The sequence below is a fragment of the Sabethes cyaneus genome, chromosome 3, assembly GCF_943734655.1.
Source record: "Sabethes cyaneus chromosome 3, idSabCyanKW18_F2, whole genome shotgun sequence".
NCBI lineage: Eukaryota > Metazoa > Arthropoda > Insecta > Diptera > Culicidae > Sabethes > Sabethes cyaneus.
Genome location: NC_071355.1, coordinates 62546371 through 62559323, shown reverse-complemented (window position 1 = coordinate 62559323; position 12953 = coordinate 62546371). Strand labels below are relative to the sequence as shown.

Here is a 12953-nt window from a genome sequence, read left to right as displayed (position 1 = left end):
TCGGTCGATGGTATCATCTTATCATACGAGACTTGAAGTCAACGAACAAGGTATGCGTTGGAACTCTGATTTAAGGTCTTTTTGTAGGATCCGCCGCGGTATAAACTTTTGATCCGCCATTGACCATCGCTCAACGAATTCGGTTTAATAAATTCCCCCAAAACTGTTCGCAATTGGTGATGTGATAGTCGGCGAAAAATGATTTGTGAAAGTACTTTTTAGACGGAATTGAAAACGGTGAAATTGAAAAGTTTTCATATACATAGAGTGGGTTAAACACTGGTGTGCCCAGGCTGGGGCACACTGGGGCACGTGTCCCATCTTCTTTGTAAAATTTAGAGTAAAGCAAAATAATTTCTGTAAACCAGAAGTACGTAGTATTAAATTTAATTTGCGATAAGTTAATTTTAATTGCGTCAAAATAATTCCAATTTCAAGTCCAATTATAATTTCCATTCACAAAAGTGACAAAAGGTGGACAAATGAGATTGAAAGAGAGAAAATTTGCGAGAGAGAGAGAGAGAGAGAGAGAGAGAGAGAGAGAGAGAGAGAGAGAGAAAGAGAGAGAGAATTAAAACTAATATGAAAAAAAGAAAACGAAAGAAAAACTACGTGACAGAATGGGAGGGAAAACCGAACATAAAAGGTTACTTACTTAGGTGGCTTGCCGTCCTATGACAAAGCCTGTTGAACAAAGTTTCTCCATGTAACTCGGTTAAGGGCTACCGCTCTCCAATTCCTCGGAGACCGAGTAGTCTCTGCCAGATCTCGCTCCAGCTGGTCTAATCATCTTGCTCGCTGCGCTCCTGGTCGTCTTGTTCCTACCGGATTTGAGGCGAAGACCATCTTTGCAGGGTAGTAGTTCGGCATTCTTGCAACATGCCCTGCCCATCGTATCCGTCTAGCTTTAGCCACCTTCTGGATACTGGGTTCGCTATAGAGCTGTGCGAGTGCATGGTTCATCCTCCGCCTCCGTACTCCGTTCTCCTGTACGCCGCTGAAGATCGTTCTTAGCACACGTCGTTCGAAAACACCGAGCACTCGCAGGTCCTCCTCGAGCAATGTCCATGTTTTATGCCCGTAGATAACAACCGGTCTAATAAGCGCCTTGTACAGGGTGCACTTTGTACGGGGACTTAGTCTGCTCGACCGCAATTGCTTGTGAAGCCCATAGTAAGCACGACTTCCGCTGATAATACGCCTCCGAATCTCACGGCTGGTATCATTGTCCGCCGTTACCAGTGAGCCAATGCAGACAAATTCATCGACTACCACAAACTCATCACCGTCGATCAATATACTACTGCCCAAACGGTGTCGTTCGGCCTGGTTTTCGCTGGCCAGCATGTACTTCGTTTTAAACGTATTTACCTTTAACCCAATCTTTGCTTCGCGCTTTAGTCTGGTGTACTGTTCAGCCACCGCCACAGATGTTCTGCCGATAATATCCATGTCATCGGCAAAACAGACGAATTGACTAGATTTGTTGAATATCGTGCCCCGCGTGTTGATATCCGCTCGGTGTCATAACACCTTGTAGCGCTATGTTGAACAGCAGACATGAAAGGCCATCACCTTGACGAAGCCCATAAAAGGTAGAAAAGTAAAAATGTAAGAAACGAGAAAGTGGGAAAGGGAGCCAGAAAACGAAGGGACTGGACAGAAGAAATGAAGAACAGAAGAGAAAAGAAGAAAAACGAAAGAAAACCAACAAGAAAATGGGGATAAACTGGTCAGAAAAGGAGCAAAAACGAAATTAAGAGGAAAAGAAATATGGAAGCAGGAAACAGGAGAAACGAAAGGAACAGAAAAATAGGAAAAATAAGGAAAGGAAAAAAATGAACACTAAAGGCAAACGGGTACAGAACAGGAACAATTCGTGACATAAAACGCCTGAGAACGAAACAGGTGAAATCGAAAAATGGGTTAAAAAAGCGAAAAAGACGAAAATCGAAAATATGAAAAAGACGAAACGGGACAAAAAATGACAAGACAGCAAAAGAGGAAAAATGGGCTTGGAAACGGAGAAAAATGGAAAAAAGACAACAAATGGAAAAGAACAATCAGGCCTCAGAAAAGGGGGACAGGAAAGAAAAACGGGACTGAAAAAGAATAAAAAGGAAGAAACAAAGAAAGAGTAAACAACGGATAGAAAAAAAACGAGTGAGAAAAAGAGAGAATACCAGACAAGAAAAAGAATACGGAACAGAAAACAAGAGAAACCAAAAGTGTAAAGATGGTTAATAAGAAAGAAAAAAAGAAAATCGATAGAGGAAACGAGCAGAAAGGGAGAGGTCAAATGGAATATATGGTCGGTGTTAAGTCAGACCGAACCAAGTGACAAAACTCTGATTTCGAGAAAAACGCACTCAAAGTATGCTGCTCTGTATGGTTTATAGCTATCAATCGTTCGAAATCATCTCATAACTCTGGCTGTTTGCAACATTTATGTAATCTGATTAGAGTAAAATGTAGTTTAGAAAATTCTTGATCGTTTGCTGTCATTAACTATTTTTTTTTAAATTTTGCGACTTGGTTCGGTCTGATTTAACACCGACCATATAAGGAGAAAGAAGGAACGAAGAACGGGAGAACGAGACAGAAAAAGAACACAAGAAAAACAGGAAAAACGGTCTAGACAAAAATAAAAAGCCGTAAAACGGGAGATAAAGAAGGTAAACCGGAGTGGAAAGGAAAAGTGGGAGCTAAAAATCGAATAAACGCAACAAAAAACGGTAAAACCGGGTATCCATAAAAGGACAAACAGAACAGTAAAATCGCGAAGGAAAGCAGACAAATAGAAACGAAAAACGGGGAAAAAGCTAAGACAAGATATAGAAAACCGGAATAAAAATAATAAAAAAACTAGTTTAAAAAATGAAAAAAAAAAAAACAAAACTGAAAATAAAAAAATAGGACGAAGTAACATCGAACAATTAAATAGTAAACACAGGTCAGAAAAAAGGAAAATGAAAGAAAAAAAGGAAAACCGAAAGAAAAGTAAGAGCGAAAACCAAGGAAACGATACAGAAAAGGAGATAAAACGCAACAAAAGTGAAAAACGGGACTGGAAAAGAGAAATAACAGGACGGCTGCAGTTGTTATTGGTTACGTAACACTGGCCTAAATATAACATGACTATCAACTCGACGCAATTCATTGATATGTAGTACTCATTGTAGTCCGAATTGAAATAATGTTATTTAAGACAATTTTCTCTGCAAGAAACAAAGTTCAAAAGTTAAAGACAATTCTGCTCTGTCGTTAAAGATTATTCCTAATGACCAATCGTACCAGTGTTGCATCGTTTAAAAGAAGTTTTATCACTAACTTGCGCTTCACTTCCATAGCTTCCAGCTGTTCTCTTCGAGGCACGTTTCCTTTTCAGAAACTTACGATCAACTTTTATCAAAGTTTATAAGGTATGTACACTAATAGCCTGTATAATTTGGTAGGAATGAATAGTTTCCTTTGACGGAAATCAGTAGAATCGATATTGACGGTAGGTAGCTAGGTAGGTACACACGGTAGCGGACAAGCAAGGATTATGCTTCACTCTGTTTACGAAGAACCTCGGTGCTGATAAAAGTTCAACTCGATTATGTGTCGGGCACTTGATTGCCTCAGGGAGTGATATCGTTGACAGCAGCTAACAAAATATTAAAGCATTTTCCGCCGGTGTCAAAATTTATAGCCTCAAACTGAAGTACCGAGCTAATAATCTTTTAACACATAAAGAAGTTTATCACGTGGTTAACACATTATGTTCATCCGGTTTTAGTCGTTTGATAAAACGTTTGATAAATTTCGGAATCTTAGAGTGGGAATATGTATAAGATATTCGACAGCAAGGAAAAGAACTAATATGTTGATTCGGTGTTCTACTAAAAATATCACTTCTTTTTAAATAAAACTTTATTAGAAAATTTCCTATATAAGTTATAACTCTTTCACTACAATGTTGGAATGTTGGAATGTCTTTTAATTTAGCCATTTTTGTGAACAATGTAAGTACGGCGAATGGAATGGGAATGAAACTGATACCACGAGCTGAAGTTAAATTTATTACACTATAGATTCATTCGATTGTGGGCAACAGCAAGAGCAAATACCGGTCTCGTTGTTTCCTATGGCGATTATTTCTCATACTCCTGTTGTTTTGTAAGTGCATTTTCATAAACAATTTCTTAGCTGTTAGAAACATACATTCGTGTTGATTGGCTGTCATCATAACTTATCACTTTAACGTGTTTTAACTTTCAACTGCACTCCATGCTAATAGTAACAAGGAATAGTAGGTAGTTTTTTTAATTACTAGCCTTATCTAATAAACCTAGGGTTTTCCTTTTTCTGTAAGTAACGATGTCTTTGATGATTAACCTTTTCTTGCTTTAAGCGTTAGTAGCATTAGTAATTGCATTTCCGTTACTTGTCATTTAAATAGTGTAAAGTTAAAATTTTGTTATTATTTACATTACTTTATAATTAAACTTAGCTACTGGGCTTGGGGATATGATTAGACCCTTTGCAGTAGTTCTATCGCGATCACTTTTTATTCACACGTATTCTTCTCGAGCTGTTTTGGAACGTTGTTGGATTGCTGCGCAGCATCATACGTACTGTTCGGGCGCTTCTTCGTCCTTGATGGTGGTATAGTGCACCTTCTTGGAGACGTGATCAACCACCGGAGTAATCAGTGTCTTCAGTTTATCCTTGCTAACGTAAATCAGTGATCCAACTAGCACCGCTAGAATGCAGCTCAAACAGATCAGCACAAAAATCAGCGTGACCGTGTGATCCCGTTTACCGGAACGCGCTTTCTGGCATTTTTTCATATTTAGAGAAAGAATCGGTTCCTGGTGTTTTTTGTTGCGGAAACATACGAGGTTTTCTCGATTTCGTACCGTTACGTTCGTTTTTCGCATCCACTCATACAGCGGATTTATGCTGCAGTTACAATTGAACGGATTGAAGGTAAAATCTACCATAAAATTGACTGTTCGTCCTTCATGGGATTGAACGGCATCGAGCATGTCCATGTCGTGTGGCCGAAGAACTTCGAATTTATTGCGTTCCAGATCGAGAAATCGAAGTTTTTTCAAACAGGAAACGTTAAAATTGAGCTCTGTCAGCTGATTGTCTCCCAAGTGCAAATCCAATAAGGACGGAAGATCGCAAAATACGCGTTTATCGTTAAACTTGGATATTTCATTCTGTTCTAGATGGAGCTTAACTAATTTGGTGAGATTACTGCTCACGAAAATATCGTGAAGGTCAGCGGAAAGTTCAGCCGACGTGTTGTCCGAAAATGCATTCGTTAAATGCAACTCCATAAGGTTAATGAAGTTCGAGAAAACCCTTGGGTGGTGATGATTGTATTCATCATCATCGTAGCGTGAAATGCTCAAGTTATTATGATTTAGAATCAGTCGCTTCACGTTCGGAACGTGATGGTATGTTTTTCCGCGAATCTCTCGGATGTGGTTATTACTCATATCGACAATCGATAGATTAACGAGATCGTTTATGGCACCGAACACGTTCCACGGTAGCTCGTCGATGTAGTTGCCGGTGAATATGACGACTTCCGTCTGCAGTGGAAGGTACTCCAGTACGTTTGTATCTCGAAAGCCTTCGTCGGTACAATTCACGACGTACCGAGTTTGGTAGTTGTACATCTGCTGGCCGCATTTGCATTTACCGCGAAATTTTTCTCCGCAATCATCTGCTCGCGCGGTGGAAATAATTATCAGCACCGTAAAAAAGATGTTGATTGGGTTCATCGTTCTAAGTTGATTCTGAAAAAAGAGAAGAAAACAAAACAAAAATATTTAGCGTTTCAGAAACTAAATTGCTCAAATCAATTGTATTACATGAGAACAACATTCAATTGAAAAACCATATTTAAGACAACTGACTAATTATGGATGTCTCGCTTATTTAATTAGCAAAGTTTGAAAAATTTGAAATAGTGAACTTTGAAGTGGCAGCTTAAAGCTCTCTCGAAAGTTACGATTCTTTTTAAACCGAACCCGAGATTATCATTTAGAGACGCGGTGAAAACGGCAGTCGAGTATCCTATGTCCAGACAGTAAAACAGAGGGCTGGTTTGAGCAGCTTCAGGGCACAAGATGAATCGGACCGTCACCCGAGGCAAAATCAGGAGGCAAGGAAACGGCCAAGGAAGATCTTCGTGAATTTGCTTATGAAATACGATTCCGTCGATATGAATATTAAAACATTGCAAGCCTGTTTTAGAATACATTCTTCGATAATAATTTTGTACCTCCGGAAGACAGTAATATCTAATATTAAATAGAGGTCGGTGTTCCTGAAATAGTTGCTCGTTTGCCAAACTTTTTCCAGCTGTGCACTGAAAAGCGATCCCAGGAAATTCATCAAAAGAAATTTGACCTCCAGAAGTGGTTGCTGCCATTCCTAGAGCAGCACGGGGATTGTCTTTGCTGGCACGACTTTTCAAGCTGACACTAGTCAAATTCGATCAAACAGACGTAATGTGCACCAATTATAACCTAATTATAGCCTTATAACCATCGGATTACCCAGTTTGGGTAAAGGTAAAGAAACGGTACACATACTTAATAAGCATTATTGGAGTGGAAACCTCGAGTGCGCGAAATTATTGGTTTGATGGGGAATGCCAAGAAGCGATAGAGAGGAAAAAAAGAGCTTGGGAAAACTATCTGAGCATATCCACGAGAGAGAATTTGGCCAAGTATCGACGAGCAAGGAATGAGTTGACCACCATCCTGAGGAGGAAAAAGCGACAGAAGAAGGACAGAGATCGTGAGGAACTAGAACAACTATTCCGGGCTAATAACACCCGCAAGTTTTACGAGAAGGTGAACCAAACCCGCAAGGCCCACACACCAAAACCTGACATGTGTAGGGACGAGGGAGGGGATCTAATCACAAACGAGCGCGAGGTGGACGACAGGTGGAAGCAGTTCTTCGATGAGCACCTCAACGGCGATATAGCAGCAGGAGATGCAATGGAAGTTAACCTTGGAGTACCTACAAACGACAACAGCGTACCGGCTCCCGATCTCGAAGAGATTCGGCGAGAAATCGGTCTGTTGAAGAATAATAGAGCTGCCGAAAAGGACCGACTCCCGGCAGAACTCTACAAAAATGACCAAGAACCGCTAGCAACGGCACTTCACTGGCTGACTTCAAGGATTTGGGAAGAGGAGAAACTACCGGAGGAGTGGATGGAAGGCGTAGTCTGACCCATCTACAAAAGAGTGACCGGCTAGACTGCTGTAACTACCGCGGTATTACGCTGGTCAACGCCACCTACAAGGTGCTCTCCCAGATTTTGTTGCGTCGTCTATCTCCAATAGCAAGAGAATTTGTAGGGCAGTATCAGGCGGGCTTTATGGGGGCCCGTGCTACGGATCAAATTTTTACTCTCCGACAAATTCTCCAGAAATGTTGAGAGTACAACGTGCCCACGCATCACATTTTCGTGGATTTCAGAGCAGCATACGATACCATTGAACGCGAACAGCTATGGGAGATAATGCACGAGTACGGTTTCTCGGACAAACTAATGCGGCTGATCAAAGCTACTCTGGAACGAGTGATGTGCTACGTGCGCATTTCGGGGACACTTTCAAGTCCTTTCGAATCGCGCAGAGGGCTACGGCAAGGAGATGGACTGTCCTGTATGTTATTCAATATCGCTATTAAAGGTGTGATCCGGCGAGCGGGCATCGAAACGAGAGCAACGATCTTCAGCAAGAGTAGCCAACTTCTAGCCTTTGCAGACGACCTCGACATCATTACTAGAAACCGTGGGACGGCGAAGGCAATCTACGCCAGACTAAAAACAGAGGCTAGGAAGATAGAGTTACAAATCAATGCGTCGAAAACCAAGTACATGGTAGGAAGATGCTCTCGAGAAAGTAACGTTTGCCTCCCACGGACAGTGACTATTGACGGCGATGAACTGGAAGTGGTTGATGAGTTCGTATATTTGGGATCTCTGGTCACCGCCGACAATATTACGAGTAAGGAGATTCAACGACGCATTCAAGCTGGAAATCGAGCCTACTTTTCCTTCCGCAAGACGCTTCGATCTAGGAGCATACGCCGCCGCACAAAGCTGACGATGTACAAAACGCTAATAAGAGCGGTAGTCCTTTACGAACTTGAGACAGTGACTTTGTCTACGGAAGACATACGTGCACTTGCCGTTTTTGAACGAAAGGTGTTGCGGACTATTTTTGGCGGAGTACAAACGGAAAGCGGAGAGTGGCGAAGACGTACGAATCACGAGCTACAGGCACTGTTTGGAGAGATTTCCATCGTACACCTGGCGATAGCTGGGAGACTACGGTGGGCCGGCCATGTCGCAAGGATGCCAGACGACTGTGTAGTGAAATCCGTTCTCTTCAAGAACCCCACCGGCACCAGGAATAGAGGGGCTCCACGAGCTAGATGGCTCGACCAGGTTGAAGCCGACTTGCGTGTGTAGAGACGCGCAACGAATTGGCGACGAGTAGCCCAGGACCGAGTACAATGGAGAGGAATTCTTGATACGGCCAGAGCCACCCCGGTTCTCGGCTGAATAAGTAAGTAAGTAAGAGTCGATTGTAAAAACTACCTTACTAAAAAACTAATTAAATGTCTGACTTCATAATAAAGGTTAAGTCAAAACATGAGCTTGGTCTATGAAATTTGCTAAACTAAGTATTGCTTTATCTTTATATCTACGATGCACTTCCGGATTACAATTTTTGGTGCAGAAAGAGTCAGTTCACTCAGTGTGAAGGACAGTCCTGGCCGTGGAAATTGAAATTCCCCAAAATCAAGCGTTGTTTGGGAAGACACTCAGTCATATCGAAGAACATTCGCCGCCCAAACTGTGCTCTGGAAGGAATACGAAGCAATCTACCCAAGCACTTTACCACGAATTGTCATTTGGTATGCAAAAACTTCAACGCCTGAAATCGTTGGAATAAAAATAATTATGCTTTCAATCCCTAAAAATATTCCTCGATAGGGATTCGATAGGAAAGTCGAATAATATTAAAATCGTGGCAGCTGAAATCAGTATTAGAAGTGGACGAGGTTTCATGGAAACACATGCTTCGTCTTCTAAATGGGTTTTTTTGACTTTTTTGAAAGAATCGAACCTGATATCGAAAAGAAACAGCTGCTAAAGGATACAGCAGAATCATTTTACAACCAATTGCGTACAAATTGTAACGTAACTTTTGGTAAAAATGCTACGAGCAGAGTTTTAGAAGAAGCTTTTATTTTGAAAATTTTAAAATTAAAGATTACAATATCTGACACACTTAGAAGTCCAGTTTGTGGCTGAATCTAAGATGAAAAATAAAGAACATTTAAGGTGTTTGTTGTTCTGTGAAGTGTACTGTCCTGGTTAACTCAATTTAGCAGGTCCTGGAGGATTTGGCTTCGGATTTACTGCAAAGCTTCTAGATTTCCTTGAGTCCACCTACTTTCTTCTTGGAGATATATCGTTCATTTCCGGATGAGGAAGACAGTTTTGTCCTCTTCATGGCATTTTCATTAATGACAAAAGAGTATCCTCTGAGTGAATTTTTAGTTTCTGATTCATCAGACCCTTTGTCGTGTTCGGAGTGAGTGGATAGCGGACTTTTTGAGCATGTTCGTGAAGGTACGTTTGGATAGTTCCTTCAAAATCGCATTATACGCATGCTTTTGCTCGCACTTACCCAACCGTGCTTTATTGCAACAGCGATCTTATGACTTAAGTCCAGGCAGCTCATAACCCGTGATACAAGGAGGTGAAAATGCATACAAAGCTCTCGAATACGTGGGTACCGTTAGGCGGAGCGAATCCGATGAAAGACATCCCTACACTTTGACATCATTTTTAAGCGAGAGTTAATCCAAATGCTTGCAGTCCTAAACCTTTACCGACTGAGTGCTGGAATCCCAAAGCCCAGAAAGTCCTTGACGGTCAAGCTAGGATCACTAATAACTCCGTCAATTTCCACTATGCCAGCAGAAATGTAAACCCTTAAGGTTTTACACAGTAACACGGAGCTTGCTTGAGCGAAGTTTTAAATTTTCGGTCACGACTAAAGAATGCCCAGCTTTGGTTTTGGCAGGAAGAACATAACCCATCAACCATCCGGTCCGTCGGCATGATCTTGACTCGTACGGTAGGCTTCTTTCACCCACATTCAGGCTGCATAGCATCGCTGAATATATAAATATCATATGCATCGCAAAAGGTATCCTCGGACGTCCTATACACGGTAAATTGGCCACATTTGATGTTTAACATTCAATTTTTGAGCGAATCTCACTATTACAATGAAGTTTAATACGTGATAAAATCAAAAGTTGCTAAATGCATTATCGGCGAATTGTGCATATTCATGAGAGATCTTCATCGATTTAAATAATCACTTTTTCGTGAGTTCTCCAACTACTGGCAATTAAGGGTCTGAGAATAAAACCAAGCTAAGCTCGCTTGACATCGATTGACCCGATTCTAATAAGATTCGAGTCTACGACCAGTTGCGTGTCAGATCAGACTCTGTAACCTTGCGGCTACAGAGCGCCCCGAGAAAAGGGCGAACAAGTGGGACATTAAAACCACGCTTATCAGCTCAAGTAAAAACAATAGTAAAAAAACTACTTAACTAAACTCTCTCTGGAACGTGCTTCGGAATTTGTACCTCACTTACGAAAGACATTAGTTCACACCAATACTTACACTACCACGAACGACATTCCAACCGAATGAGTAACAGTGCCCAGGCAACATTGTGAGTTTTATTGTACTCTTAGGGTGGTCTTAGGGACCAATTTTGGTCTTAAATGCCATCATAAGAGTGTAATAAAACCCGAATTGTTGCTTGATGCTTGATGCCAATTCAACAATCACGATAAATTTAAATGAAAAAAAATTTTTTTTTTCACAATTATAAAACTTTAGTCATGATAAATTTGTTTTTAATCGTATGGATCACTCCCAGTTTGCCATAAAGTAAGATATTGGTTTAAAAAACCAGTAGTTATACGTAGGAATCTTATCACAGAGAAATTGTTAGGGATAATAAAATCGTGGCACTAGTCCCATAATTGTTATGTAAATTAACAGTTGGTTGGGACGTCTATCAAATAAGAACAGAAGGCCGAGTTCCGAAAGCGGAATGTACAAATAAGAATAGTTGCAGCAGCGATTTATATTGTTAATGTTTCATATGCACCTGTTACGCTGAAATACGATGATGATGAGCTGGATCATTGTGAGAAACTGGCATAAAAACAAGATGTGGGAGATATTGGATAAAAGAAAACATTCTCAGAATGTTGAACCCAGTTAGCATTTTGCGTTCCGCTGCAAAAAATTGAATGATAGAGTCGGGATAAGGACGGCACAACAGAAAGCTTTAAAGGATTGAATTCAAAGGGATCTAGTAAGCAAGTAAGGAAAATTAGCAGTCGCTTAAAAATTGCAGCTATAGGTAAACATATTAATGAATTTACGATCAAACATATAGTAATAGAACAGTCAATACACATAATTTTACTGCGAAATTATAAAATTTTATTTATTCTTTCATCATTTCTGCTGGAATCAATAAAGCCAATTACAATAGACATCCAAAGGGGCGACTTCACCCGAGACATTCTCTGTCAGCTTTTGCTTCCATTCGTCATGTGTCTGAGGTGAAAAGCGTCTAGAGAAACTCTCAACGGTACATTGGCTTTATGAATAAAGCATGTATCGTGTATTTGACAAGGACTTTTCGTTTAATGTTCAGATATGTTATAATACATCAATACATACTTGATTAACTTGTCGTTAAATTGTTTACAATGTGATGTAACTTCTTTCCATCGATATGCACAGACTATGGGTGCTAATTTCTGCTTATTTTTTCTGTTTTATTATTATACTTAATATATGTCTCCTAACCTTTTAAGGGCGGTTCATTTTTCGCGTTTTCCCGGAAAATCGTTACTGCGAAACAACTACTTTTCCTGTAACATATTTAACTATTGGAATACAACGTGTAACTATTTAGCTAACATAACTCAACTTTCGTAGTTTGTTGGTCACGTGAATGGCTTTCTGCCAAAAGCTGTCACCTATACAATGATGTGGGCTGGTGCTTAAAGGGTTAAACTTCACCTGTTATATAATTCAAGATAATAAACTTTACTAATCACTTGGCTTATTCCAATATGTTTGGCCGAGTTCTCAATAAAGCCGTCTGTTAACTTTTAAGCTTTAAAACAAGAACGACAAGCCATTCCCGTTCCACACCGTACAGACATCAGATAACTTCCTTAATAATTGAAACTAGTCCACCCACATTCATGTCGCATCCAACTAGACGAAGGTTGAATCCTGATTCAAAATAATTTCGTAGCGTGCAGAAGTAAAACGTCGCTAGTGTCCAACACTTATTGAATAACTGATTAAATTTAATGTCGAATGCTCTGTTTGCAAACAAATTCTAGTCTCAAATCGTTTGTTCGAAACAGTGCCGGGGAAAAATTTGTTGGGTGTCTAAACCCACGCTGCCAGAAGCAGATGGACCAACCGGGTGTGAACGCGACGAGTGGCAGGCGATATAATCTCGTTTCGGTTTAGCGCCTCTTTTGGGCTCTGAGACATAAAACAGAGTGTTTACGGAAAATGGCAAATTGATTGCTATTCAGAAGAAACTTTTCACTACACGCCGTGCATCGTATCGGGTCGGGATGAGACGATCGACAACATTTTTGGATGAGTAGCTAGCTGGCAGTCGAGGAAAGGCGTTTCAATTTATTGATGAAATCTAGTTCAGAATTTCCTTCGTCTACCTACTCATTACCTTGTTAGCTCACGTGGCACGACGAGTTTGATTATCATTTTCAAGGAACTTCTGTTATAAATAAGGGCTACTTGTGCTTTGGAATTTTCCAGCAAGTAG

The 12953-nt window shown here is 40.5% G+C and overlaps 1 protein-coding gene across 1 annotated transcript in view; it reads right to left on the bottom strand.

The window, feature by feature from the left end:
• Positions 1-3933: 3933 nt before the first annotated feature.
• LOC128742109 (trophoblast glycoprotein) overlaps positions 3934-12953 on the bottom strand; it is a 43742-nt gene continuing 34722 nt past the window's right edge. The window contains exon 2 of the mRNA XM_053838326.1: positions 3934-5798. Within this exon, the coding sequence (XP_053694301.1) occupies positions 4611-5783 (1173 nt within the window). The 5' untranslated portion in view covers positions 5784-5798 and the 3' untranslated portion in view covers positions 3934-4610. The remainder of the gene's footprint in view (positions 5799-12953) is intronic.